Here is a 14,115-nt window from a genome sequence, read left to right as displayed (position 1 = left end):
GGGGAAAACCAAATTGAATGGCCTCTCAACTCATGATTGCTCATTCTCAAGGCTTTTTAAGCAGACTTTCAATTTTGCATTTGAGTATGATATCGCTCAACACATGGAGATCCTCGGGTAAGTCATTCTGAGAGCTGTCATGTTGTTGTCAGCTCTACATTAAGGGTGAATGGCCATTGCCAACCACATTAGCATCCAATCTTCTCCATAAAGGAGACCAGCGTGGCTGCAGGTTTTTATTCCATACAGCTATTAAATTAGTTGGTCTTCAGCAGTCCGTCCAACATTTGAGGTGTGTTGGAATTAAAAGCTGCACACACACACACTCTGGTCCTGTGTGGATAAGATACTCCTGGCCTACATTCACTTTGAAAATTAATGAAGCGCTAAGCAAACAGCACTGTAATTCAAATGACATTCAACAAGCTTTTTAAGAGCTTTTTATGCAGCCACAGCAGCCAAACAAGCCCTAGTTTGCTGTGAGCATCCCCCTGTTCCAACTACAAACGGCTGAGGGTGAAGAGGGTGAATGCTTTGAGGTGGGAAGTAGGAAGCTGAGATTTGGGAAATTCAGACTTTCCAGTTGTCAAAAATGCAGATGCTGCACATGATCTAGCTGGGTAACATGAAGCTAGTGATTTTAGTTTGCGAATCATTTAGAAAATGGACAATTTCAAGGCATCTTTAGGAAATCTGTTGGAAAATGGTAAAATTCACGAATGCCTACTGGAAACACATATACAATAAAAGTTACTCTACTGCTGCGTTCTCTTCACTGGCTTCCTGTAGCTGCTTCCCGCATCAGATTCAAAACCCTGACGCTGGCCTACAAAGCCAAGAACAGACCAGCCCCTCCGTACTTGATGGCAATGGTCAAAAGCCGATGCGCACCAAGAACCCTTCGAGCTTCAAGTACGACTCGGCTCGACCCGTCATCCCTCAAAATCCACGGAAGACAAGCGTCCAGACTTTTTTCTGTCCTGTCGCTCGCTGTCTTCAAACCCAGACTGAAGACCCTCCTCTTCCGAGAGTACTTGGACAAATAGAGTGCTATGGTCACCTCAATGTCTTGTGTTTAGTAATGTCTAAAGTAATGTCTATCTTTGAACTATTAGTCTATTCTAACTAGCTGAGGTTTTTCTTGGGTAAATAGCAAAGCACTTTTAAATGCCGTAAATGTAAATGTAAATGTAAATGTAAGTTACATACTGCTACTAAATTATCCTGTATTTCATGTCATATTCATATTTGGGGAAATGTGTAGTTGCTGATTGTGCCTCATATGGCTATTTGGGCCAAGCTCACAATCAGAGGTGTCAAGTAACGAAGTACAAATACTTTGTTACTTTACATAAGTAAAAATGTTGGTTATCTATACTTTAGAAGTAATGATTCTTCAGCTGACTTTTTATGTCTACTTCTTACATTTTAACCCAATTATATGAACTTTCTACTCCTTACATTTTAAAAACAGCCTCGTTACTCCTATTTCATTCCAGCTCATCATCCTTCAAAAAAAGCAACAACCCTATCCAGATAAATCCGCCATCTGGAAAGTGTCAATTTGATTGTGGTTGGATGAGAATAGATATAGAGGTTTATAATAAATATAAAGATTATTGATCACACGCCTCCCACTCTTTGTCCCAATACAATCCTTCTAGACAACGACTCCTCATATTTTCCTCCATGAAGCTCATGTTAATGCTCAGTAGAGCACAGAGACGCTCCTTTAATAGAGCTGATATTACTGAAATGCTTCATTTTCAATGGGCAGATCTGCAGCTGAAACAGGAGCCTAGTGCAGCCCAACATTTTTAACATCCACATTTTAATAGAACATACTCCTCATTATGGCTTTTAGAGAAATGGGTTTTTGGGGAGGGGGGGGGGGGGGGGGGGTAGTGCACTATAGACCCCTGTGGTGCGGCCTAAGCTTTCGGCCTTTGTTTTCCTTCCATTACTTTTACTTTTCTACTTGAAGTCGTTCTGAAACCAGTACTTTTACACTTTTACTGGAGTAAAAAGCTTCAGTTGTTACTTTAACTTCTATAGAAGTCTTTTAAACCCTAGTATCCACACTACTAGTAATGAATGTCAATCCTTTTGACGCTGTTGCTCATAATACATTATTATTTTGTGCCCAACTGAGAACCATAAGGTTTTGTCAGTCCCACAGAAGAGCTACTCAAGCCCAAACTGCTGAATAAGTGAATGCTGATGTCTTGTGAAGTCCATGGCTCCATGGGGCTACACAATATTAGGCAGGTGGTTTTATGGTTAAGGCTGATCACTGTGGTTTAGACCGTGATCAATTTCCCCATAGAGCCAGACGCTGCCCCGGAGGCTGCACATCTGTGTGAATGCCACACGTCTCTAAAGCTGTAGCTTCCTGTCAAGGCAAAGCCACATTGCATGTAGGTCACTTCAACACAGGCCTCCTAGTGCCATCGTTAGCTATGCACACAAAGTATGTTTTTATGTTCCAACTCTCAAAGCATAAAAGGGATCAGGGCAGATGGTTATATATATCTTCAGATATTTCTACCCCCACCAAGTTTGAGCTGAGCAGAACATCCAGAGCATCGTCCATACCAGAGGAGCCCAAAGCCACACTGCAGTAGAAGCACTGTTCCTTCAATGAAATAATGATTGTGAAAGTGGAAGCAAAAGATCCCTGTACAACTGCTGTGAAACTTCTTAGTACATCCAGTATACAGTACACTACATGTCCAAATATTTGTGGACACCCCTTCTAATGAATGCATTCAGCTATTTTTAGTTGCACCCATTGCTGACACAGATGTGCAAACACACACATATATACACAGCTTGTCTAGTCTCCGTAGAGAAGTACTACCAATAGATTAGGACTCTGCCAGGTGTGGGCTAGAGGGATATAAAGCCCCCCAGCAATGAGCTGTGGAGCAGTGGAAAAACTGTGTTCTTTGGAATGATGGTTGGTGCTCCATCCAATATTTTTGGGAGGAGTTGGGGGGTTGGGAATGAGATGGGGTCCGGACCTCACTAATGCTCTTGTCACTCAGCGCAATCAAATTGATAATACACTTGATTTAGAAAGAAATAAGCAGGTGTCCCAATACTTTATATACTTTCCATATAGTTTATCAGCACACCAACTCAAGTTCTCCTTTTGAGACACTTTTGATTTAAGCTTTAAATCGTTACAGCTTGAGAGGGACAGGTGTGACAGTGGATGTTGGACAGTAGAAGGAGATCAACCAGTCCAGGAGATGGACCAACACAACAACAGAATCCAATTCAACCTCAAAAAAGGAAATAGGAACTTTTCCATTACTCCAAATGTAGCTGATCATACTCCAGTATTTTTTTATTACTGGTGTTTTGGTTGAATTGGGTTTACACTGCTATAACGTGGCTCAAATGTGTCTCAGACCACTTCCTGATGTGGTTCGAGTGATCGGATTTGTCGGATGCATCATCATGAGTGTCTGTTTTTATGTGGCTCGGCCTTATCCAGATATAATCCTAATACTCAGGACACATGAAGTGACCAGGTATCAACGGGGTCACATACACAGAGAGAACACAGATCCAAACTCCTCACAGACAGAGCCCAGAGCAAGGATCCAACCAACAACCCTGGTCCCCTGGAGATGTGCAGCACACACACTACCTGCTGTGCCAGGAAGTTGCCCAAACTTGTACCTCTACTGCAAAAAAAAGAAAGAAAGAAGCAAACTAGGACACCAAACACTGTAGCCACTGTCCCTGTCGCCTCCTAATGAACACTGGCCTTTCTGATTGGCTCTAAATGCTGTTCGGTACATGCACAAAGTCTACAACTATCCCAGGAGAGCTTTGTGCACATATTGGTTGCATCCATAAATGCACTACAGGGCTTTAAATAACAACAAATGCCAGTCTGCTTTCACAGTGCTGCTGTTTCCTCACACCCCAACATCTGCCTGATGCTTTCAGATGATGCCATACGACAGGACCACTACCACAACAGGCAGAAATCTACTGTACTTATCCATCAGCGTGGTTTTACGCAGATTATATCCACTACATGTCCAAATATTTGTGGACAGCTCTTTTAATGAATGCATTCAGCTTTTTTTAGTTGCACCCATTGCTGACACAGATGTGCAAATACACACACACACACAGCTTGTCTCCATAAAGAAGAACTACCAATAGATTAGGACTCTGTCAGGTGTGGGATAGAGGGGTATAAAGCCCCCCAGCATTGAGCTGTGGAGCAGTGGAAGAACTGTGTTCTCTGGAATGATGGTTGGTGCTCCATCCAATACTGTTGGGATGAGTTGGGGGGTTGGGAATGAGATGGGGTCCGGACCTCACTAATGCTCTTGTCAATCAAATAATCTTGTGCAATCAAATAAACGTTTTTGATTTTTTTAATACACTTGATTTAGAAAGAAATAAGCACGTGTCCCAATACTTTTGTCCATATAGTTTATCAGCACACCAACTTAAGTTCTCCTTTTGAGACACTTTTGATTTGAGCTTTAAATAGTTAAAGCTTGAAAGTGACAGGTGTGACAGTGGATGTTGGACAGTAGATGGAATTGCCAAAAGAATAATACGTAAACCTGTTGGCACCATGCTGCCTAATGCCAGGTGTGGGCAAGAGGGGTATGAAGCCCCCCAGCATTGAGCTGTGGAGCAGTGGAATGACTATGTTCTCTGGAATTATGGATGATGCTCTATACAGTATAGGGAGTTGGGCATGATGAGGTGGTGTGGTGATCATCATCCAACATCCTGACCTCACTTATGCTCTTGCCACTGAATGCAATTAAAACTTTACAGCAATGTTCTTTCAAAATCTAATAGAAAGCCTTCTTCCCTGGACAGTAGAGACAGTTACTCCAACAGAAGCAGGATAAACTCTTTTTAATACCCTTGATTTCAGAAGAAACAATGAACAAACAAGTGTCCAAATACTTTTGTCTATTTATAGTGTATCTCCTATTCCCACTAGTCCTCCAGAAAACCTGTGTACACTCTTAAAAGTAATGCTTCCCCAACATGTTCTGATAGTTATAGTTTCCTTCCAGATTTCGTCCTTTAAGAGCAGGACGCCTCCGACCTCAGAGAGTCAGGGGAGCCTCCTGTTACAACTCAATTAGCCTTCAAATATTCACAGTCCAGGGCCTTGATGTTATCACAGAGCAATAACACTGAAAGGTGCTGGCGTCCAAACAGTCCAATTATCATAATTTCATGGCCAATTAGCTCATCTCCATTTTTATGGCTTAAAGAGGATAGGTTTGAAAACACCACGGTGCCTCGCTCTCCTATTATGTAATTAGGAATGATGAAGCTAATGAAGAAATAATGAAGAAATAATCTGCTTTAAAGCTGCGCTCACAACCAACGTCTCTAATGAAACTCTCCCTCTCCTGTTTCCTCTGCTCCACCACTCTCGCGCTTGACTTCCGAGCTTAAAGTCGCCTCACTGAAGGGGATGAAAGGCATATATTGACATATTGCATTGAACTTCAATCACTACTTTTAATACTGCTCAGAAGTTGCTAATCCAGACTCTGACACAGCACCGGGATCCTCCAGCCTTTTACAGGAGCCCTAATAAAGACTACTATAAAGAATACTATAACTAAACTTAATGACTTAATAATCTTTAATAATATTTAATAATAATTCATAACTTTAGGGTAACTTTTCTGAACACAATATTGGTGCTTCTTCAGTTGGGGGCTTTTTTTGTCATCTGAAAATGTGAAGAATAAAACCAGCAGCAATTTATCTTATCAATGTAACATGCTTCAAAGTTGTTTCCATAGTTACTTGTTTCCATGGTTTACATGGTTAATAAATTGATCACTTTTTATAATTTTATCGGAGCAGAGTAGTTTCAGAATCTGGGTTGGGGTAGCAAAATAGCAATATATATATATATATATATATATATATATATATATATATATATATATATATATATATGCCATAAGTAATATATTTAATACTTATTTAATACTATTTAATACTATTTATGATTTTTTTAAGTGAGGACTTAAAGGTTACCCTAATTGAACAATCACCTGTATGCTTCCCCTCTTGTCACTAAAGTCCACATGGTGGCAAGGCGAGAGAGCTGCTTTAGAGGGACTTGGCTCTTAAGCTTCTCACATCCCAGACTAAACCCATCAGCAGTTATCGATTTGAGTTTAATAACTACATGCTCAGGTGTCGGCCGGCTTTGCAGCCGGGGCCAAATTCTTCCTTTGAAGGGTTATTTGAAAGTCAGATGAGAAGATCGAGGCAATCTGGAACATCCTTTTTTATCTTTGATCAAATTAGGCATTGATTTTTTTGTTCAGCTGTCAAAACGCACAATTTTGCTTGTGTTTTTTTTCTCTGAGTTTATTTAATTTTGCCTGACGCTTCTATCGATGTACAAATTCCTCACATTGATTTCCAATACCAGTCTGAGGCCAACTCTAGCTCTCTATACAGACTTAAGCCAGTGACCTAAAGCCCTCACAATACACCTTGCCCATGGTCAATATCTGGGATCTGGGATACATCTAGACCTCTATTGGTAAATGTGAATAGATTTTTATTATTAATGTCTTATTTTTGTAGGTTTGCCGCCTGATAGGGCCCAGAGTACTCCTGCCTTTCTACACTGAAGGCGGTTATTTGTTGCAGAGAATCTGATCTAGCATTATTTTTGATTCGCAGAGACCTGACTTTATAGTTTCTCAAACATACAAAGAGGCATGTCCTACTCAGTACTATGGCTGGGTCATGGTGGTGGACATTAATCAATTAATCAAAGTATCCATTACAATATTTCTGTTACCTTTTTCAACATTTTCACTCTATCAACACACTAAACCTTACAGGCCGAATGCAGAAAACACTATGAATCATTTGGATATTGCTCAGTTTAGCACATTTTGTAGCATCCCACAGGGTTCTATTCTAGGGTTTATGGTGTTGATGCTAGAACAGATTTTAAGGGGTTAAAGAATTAAAATTTTTTGAGACATTAATTTTTACTGCATTACAATTTCAAATGAATCAACAGTTTATTCCACTATGTTACGCAAGTTGTGTCATTATTTGAAAAAAAAAAAAAACAACTAATGATGCTGCTCAAATTGTACCAAAACATTTATAGTCCCCCTTTCCATATTTCACCAAACCCCTCCCTTAAATAAACAGATTGCTCAGTCATAGCTCAGCAGGCCTGGTCACCTCTGACAGGCTCTCAGAATGAACTATGTGCTCTAACCTTCTTCAGCTGGACCAGCAAGGTACTCTGCAAAGTGAGCCAACTGCTATATAACGAGGCTCCTCCGTTTTTGCCTGTTATCAGTGTGTTTAGCTTCGGTCTTTATCCTTTTAGCACAGGTGTGTTAATTTTTTTTTTCCACAAAGGGTCCGACGCGCCCGCAGGCTTTCATTCCAGTCAAGCCAGAACACGCATGATCAGGTTTTTAAAGGCTGAGACCGACAACAAGTGGAATCAGGTGTGCTCCATCTTGTTTGGGAATGAGCTGCGTGGTGAACTGGAACAATAGTCTTCACCAGCATGCATGAGTAGAGGAAGCAGCTGCGCTACTGAGCTGTTCTGAAACACGCATTAGTTGTAACCACTGATACTTTTTCTTTTTTTTATCTAAAACATTTGCACACACATGTGTCTTGTTGCATTTTGCTAGAACAAGTGGTTTGTCCAGTAATGGTCATTTTTTTCTTAATTAATTCAGTTTATTGTTGTTTTTATTCCTGTTTTGATGTATTATTATGATCCGGTGTCGACCTGAAGTGGATGGGTTCCTCTTTTGAGTCTTGGTTCCTCTCAAGGTTTCTTCGTTTTGACCCGAGGGAGTTTACAACTGTTGCCACTAGCTTGCTCAAAAGAGGCTCGGACCTGCACCTCTGTAAAGCTGCTTTGTGACAACATTTGTTGTAAAAAGCCTATAGAAATAAAATTTCATTGAACTGAATTAAATTCTGTTTTTAACTTCACCCCAGTCGACCCCACTTTTATGCGGTGGTCTTTACTGGTATTAATGACTGTAGAAAACATGAACGCTGTGGTTCCACTCCCTTCTGTTCTGTAATAGAACCAGAGTCTGCAAACCAGAGGAAGAGAGTTAGAGTCACCTACTCATTTGGTTAGACCCACCCAGACCATAAACGTATCTCAGACCGCCTTCATTGAGCTTACAGTGCAGAAGCAGAGCCGATTCCCCCTCTGGATTCCCAGTTTGTCCGGTAAGTGGAACAGTGCTCCAACAGTAAAAGTGCAGCTCAGGTAAACTCTACTACAACTCAGCTACTGCATGTAATGAACAGAAAGGGCGTCATGCAGGTCCTGCAGCAGCAGTGAAAAGGGAAGATTCTCCTCCCAGTCCCAGCACATCCACTCCATCTGTGGCTGTTACTGGTTTGCAGAGAAGATTATATGGGCAGTTATATGGGCTTAATAGGATATTCAATGGGCAAATAAAAATATCAGTTTTACTCATTAATTAATGTTAGGTAATGTGGCCATATTGTTTTTGGGAGGCAAATAAAAATATTTTGCTTCATTATTTTTTTGGTATGTCAAATTTTTACAAAATTTAAATAGTGACATGGGGGAATGAATTTTTGCTAATTTATTTTAAGATCAATAAATATTTTTAACTCTGGTTTTGTAATAGCAAAGATTTTTTTGAAAAGCAAGACTAGGCTATTTAATTAATGGTGAAAAATACAGCAAATTAATTAAAACCCCTGTGAAAAAATGTGTTCGGTATTTGATATTCGGACCTCAGTCAAATGCTTCCCTTAGTTTAGTTTTGTCTGTGTACAGTTCTGTGGACTGATGCCATAAAACATCCAGTTTTTGCTCCCTGAAGAACTTTTCAACTCATGATTCTTCAAAACACTATTTTCTAAATAACATGTAAGAGATGTTTCAACAGTTAAGAAACTCCAAAAAGTTTGAAGCGTCCAAACCAGCTTAAACGTTACCTAGAACCTTGTACACAAGACAAAATCAATGGACATTTACTGAGTGTTCTCAGGACCAAATCAACACAATAACCTTGAGGCCTTACCGCTGTGACGTAGAGAATATCTCTGCAGAGTTTAGTTTCCCTGGGGAAGTCAGGCAGGTCCAGAAAGTTGTCCACCACCACCTGTCCGATCAGATCGTGGCGGGAGAAGCGGTCGAAGTCGTAGACGCTGAAGTGCAGTTTGCGCGTGTTCAGCTCGGCGTAGGCCACGGGAAACAGGAAGACCTCGTCGAACACGGGGTTCAGAGTCTTGCGGTGCACTTTGGTCTGATGCTTGGTCTTGCGTTCGGGCAGAAGGTAGATTTTCACGTATGGGTCCGAGGTCCCTGAGAAGTCCTTGGCGGGCAGATCCTCGGCCTTGTGGATCTTCACGATCAGCTGCTCCAGGTCGCAGTCATACTTTAGGACGAAGTGGAGCCGGCCGCAGCTGTCCGCCCGCCTCCCGTCGTCCGTGTCCACGGAGCGTTGCTTGTAGAGCTCCGGTTTAATCCGACCCAGACCCGGCCCGGACAGAGACTCCTGCCGCTGGAACTGAGCCGGGTTGAAGTCGGGATTGGACAGGTTCATCTGCCTCCGGATGGAGTTATGTCTGCAGCAAAGGGATCGACAGCATCTCACAATACTTTGGTTTGATTTGAATAGACTTCATTATTCAGTGAATCGTGGAATCTCAGATGTTCTCACAATTCAGTTGGTTCTAGCTACTTTTGGCCAGTTCAGAATCATAGTACTGTTCAAAAATCAGAAAACACCCTTTATTTATTTAATAGTCTCTTCCCATTTTCAGGGGAAGACGTCCGACTTGCAAAAGGATGAAGAAAGTGTGAGAAACTATTTAATAAGAAATTATTTCAAAATACAGAGAAAATGGGACCCCTAACTATCATGCATGCCCTGATGGACCATTCAAACTGCCACCATCAGATAAGCAACACCTAAATCTTTTACATTAGAGAGACTCTGACAAATCAAGCTCGCTTCAGACCTGAAAGTGGAGCTGATCCTGAGAAAATCAAACAAACAAGGTATGTATGTACAGCAAAACGTGTCCTCCACATTTGACCCATCTGTGGTTGTGAACACACTCTAGTGAACTAGAGGCAGTGAGCACACACATGCCCCCAGAGTGGTGGGCAGCCAACTCCAGCACCCAGGGAGCGGAGAGAGGGCGAAGGGCCTTGCTCAAGGGCCCAACAGTGGCAGCTTGCTGAGCCTGGGTATCAAACCCACAACCCTGTCATTAACAGCCCAGAGCTCTAACCGCTGAGCCACCACAGCCCCAGCTGCTGAAGCTGCTTCAGCTCAACCGCACCAGAGTCCAGACCTCAACATCATTGAATGAACTTCGCAGGTGTGGAAAACTCTTCCTGCTGATTTCCGAACACCCCCCCCTTCCCCCAACCATTTTATCACCCCAAGAACACCCCAAGATTATCACACACTAAGGTGTATTACTCAGTAACTACAGGGACTTCTGGACAAACTGGTGGGGCTATTCTCTGATAATAGAAGTTTGTAATAACACTTTCGGCCCGCTGGTGTCCCCTAGACTTTTTAAGGGTTTAACAGATGAGGTGGTGCTTTGGATCTTGGATAAGTGGTGAAGAAAAATCTCCTGCAGAATTCTGTAGAAACACTGAATGTGACTCCTGAAAAGAATGGAAGCATTAGGGGCTTTTTTGGGTCATATTTTAGATTTTTTAACAACTTATTTTTGTGAGCACATAAAGTTCTCTGACTTTTGTACTGTACTGAATAGAGAAATGAACAGTTGTTGGAGGAGCTACTTAAACTGTAGTGAAATGTAAACAAGAAAACAATGTTCATTGTAAAATCAATGCACCTGACGACGCATTTGTACTACCCCAACTAACAGGTATTCTTCACAGCCAGTCATCCATTTGCATTATTTAGCCAAGCTGTAATTATTTTCCAGCAGGAGTGCAACATCTGTCAGGCTGTCGGGACTGACTAGGCAGCTGGCTGATGAACACTGATCAAAATAAAGCTTTATTGTGCTCACAGGGAGAGAAACGCATGCACTGTTCCTCAAAATATGCAAAACCAGCAGTGTTTACTCTAATGATGCAGACCAGAAAACAGGGAGCACAATCAAGCTCCTCAGACTAAGGTGCAGATTCAGGGGACAAACAGTCATTCATTCATTTTTCACTCAAACTACATAACCCAACACCCAGTCAGGATTCTTTACTGAACCCCTTACACTGCAGGAGCCATACTGTTGTCCAATTCACAGTCAATCAGGCCAACTTAAAACCATACGGTAACTTATTCAAGAGTGTTTTTAGAGTTAACTCTAACTTACTTCAGTCAGATGTTCTCCTAACTCACATTTTTTATTACTTCTGCATCTCAGTTTGGTCAATAGTACCTCAGAAAGATCAGTAAATGAACTGCAATTTATTTGTCCATTTGTTTACTGTCTATTCCATCTGCAGGTTAGAACACCCCTATCACATGGGGCACTCCTGACCATGAAGGCCTGTGGTATTGATGGGATTCAATACCCAATTCACCTATGATCCCCTGAAGCTGCTACAGTGGTAGCAGATTCTAAAAAAGACTGGGAATCCCACACTTCCCCCAATGAGCTTTGCAGTTTTCTTGACAACTAAAAAAGAACCACCGCACCATGACCATCGCACGTCTAGGAATTGTCCACTACACAACTTTAACCTGCTGCTGAACCCAATTCAACACATGCCTCACATCACATTACCTCCCTACCTCATACAGATTTAGGCTGCCATTTGCACTGACCCAAAAATGAAAGGTACCTGAGAACACGTTGGGTGAGGTTGTGGGTGGGGAGGTGGGGTCAGCATGGTCTGTACAGACTGAGGAGGGAGTTGGCAGTGAGTAGCACAGCACATTTTGGAGGCTACCCTATGTGTGAGGCAGATTGTATGTTTGCGTCTTATAGGAATTTTCATCCCACCTTAACTATAGTTGCAGTATCGGACACGGACTAGTGCTAGAATGTAGCTGTTGCAGAATTTAAGGTGGAACATAGAATTAAGAAAATAAGAAAATGCCTACAAATTTCATTAGCTATTCACAGGACCCTTTCAGATTGGGTCACTGACCAGTATACACTACTAGATTACGCTCGGGTCCAAAAAATCAAACGTTTGTTGTACTCGGACTGCGACTGATCTGAAATACAATCGGGAGGCCAAAATCCGATTCTGCATCCCTGAAAAGAAATCTGCAGACTACAACCAACCAGCACAGACTCCAATCAGGCAGACTGAGATTAGGCCTAAAATTGGTGTGAAAGCATCGCAGTGTAAGCCCAGCTTTAGACAGTTGCTCCACTCTAGAGCTGTGAAGCCATGTACATTTCTGTGTCTGAGAAAGAAGGGATGGTAAATTTACTCAGAGCTGTGTTTTTATCTGGTGTAATTTCACAGCTCTAGATCGGCCCTACGGTCTAACTGCTGCTCATCAATTGTGAGGAGATCATTAGTTCAAATCCCATTAAGGGCTTAGTGCTCCACTGCCCAAAGCCCAGTCTACTCCCAGTCTGAGGAAGTCATAAAATAGGGGGGGGTTCTAACTTGCAAATGGGGATAAACAGAAAACAAACTGAGGGGGCGGAGCCACAGACTGAAGATTACACAGTATTCAATCAGTTGCAGCTGCAGCTTATTTATGAATGTTTTTGAGGCTCAATTCAGTATGTACTGTTGATCAGCGCCAGGGCTTACCGGACAGATGAGGTTGGCTCTGTGACCTGCCTCTGCACGCGAGCGATGTGCACATGGTTGTGCTCCTTGACCTTGGTCTGGGCCTCCAGCTGAATGTCCGGCGACGTGTGGCTGATCTTCATGGCCGACTCGGGTAGCAGCATGGGCCCAGAGGAGTCCTTGGCGAAGTCTGTGCTGTACTCGCGATCCAGGAGCTCCTCCTCGATCAGGACAGGCTGCTGCTCGCCCTGCTGATCCTTCAGGCTCCCTGGCAAGCAGCGGTCCCGCCATGGCACCCAGAACAGCTTCCAGGACACGAAGAGCGAGACGCCAAACAGAGCCAGGCCACAGGACGTCACCATCAACGACAGCAGGCTCACCGACACATCTGACCACAAAAAATACAAATGGCCTAAAATAGTAATACCCAAAATAGCTACACTACATGTCCAAATGTTTCTGGACATCCCTTTTAATGAATGCATTCAGTTATTTTAAGTTGCACCCATTACTGACACAGACGTGCAGATTCACACATATAGCTTGTCTAGTCCCTGTAGAGAAGTACTGCCAATAAAATAGGACATATACATATACATGAAACTATTAGCATTACCATGCTGCCTAAAGCTATATGTGTGCATCTAGCGTGGGCTAGAGGGGTATGAACGCCCCAGCATTGAGCTGTGGAGCAGTGGAAGAACTGTCTTCTCTGGAATGATGGTTGGTGGAGCTCCATCCAGGACCTTTGGGATGAGTTGGGGATGAGGTGGGGTCCTGATTATCCAACATCATGATCTTACTAATGCTCTTGTTGCTGAATGCAATCAAATCCTCCTCAATGCTCCCAACAGAAGTAGGATAAACTCTTTTTAATACCCTTGTATTAAAATGTTGGGGTTAGGGTTACTGGGTGTCTGCCACAAGTGCAACTGAATGTAGCTGAATGCATCATTAGAAGGGGTGTCCGCAAACTTTTCAACATATAGTGTAGCCTCGGTGAAAGAAATGGTTTGGATTTTGAGATTGCATAACATTATTATGTAGAATCAATGTGTGCTATGATGGAATCAGGTTTTCCAGAAAGTGTGGGTGCATCCCAATTGCGTTCAAATCACCACAAACTTTGGAGTCAAAGCCTAGATCCCACTGCAGCAGTTTGCACTGTGAATATAACTCTGGGAGTGCAGTTGACGGACTCTAAGCACTCCGACCATCAACAAGTTGAAAACTCAGGGCCAGAACTGACACAGAGGCTGCGTCCAAATTGTGTACTACACACTAATACTATAAGGTACTGACTATATACTAAGAATGGGCCACTCGACACTCAAAGGCAAAGCACGTCTCGCATTTTT

The 14,115-nt window shown here is 42.4% G+C and overlaps 1 protein-coding gene across 1 annotated transcript in view; it reads right to left on the bottom strand.

Moving 5' to 3' along the window:
• Nucleotides 1–14,115, bottom strand: part of syt9b (synaptotagmin IXb) — a 52,903-nt gene that overhangs the window by 20,654 nt on the left and 18,134 nt on the right. The window contains exons 2-3 of the mRNA XM_072663133.1: nucleotides 12,779–13,145; nucleotides 9,090–9,636 (exon numbers count right to left, since the gene is read on the bottom strand). Of these exons, the coding sequence (XP_072519234.1) occupies nucleotides 9,090–9,636; nucleotides 12,779–13,145 (914 nt within the window). The remainder of the gene's footprint in view (nucleotides 1–9,089; nucleotides 9,637–12,778; nucleotides 13,146–14,115) is intronic.

The sequence above is a fragment of the Salminus brasiliensis genome, chromosome 19 (assembly GCF_030463535.1).
Source record: "Salminus brasiliensis chromosome 19, fSalBra1.hap2, whole genome shotgun sequence".
In the NCBI taxonomy this organism is placed as follows: Eukaryota; Metazoa; Chordata; class Actinopteri; order Characiformes; family Bryconidae; genus Salminus; species Salminus brasiliensis.
The sequence above is the reverse complement of the archived record's forward strand: the minus strand, read 5'-3'. Positions and strand labels throughout refer to the sequence as shown.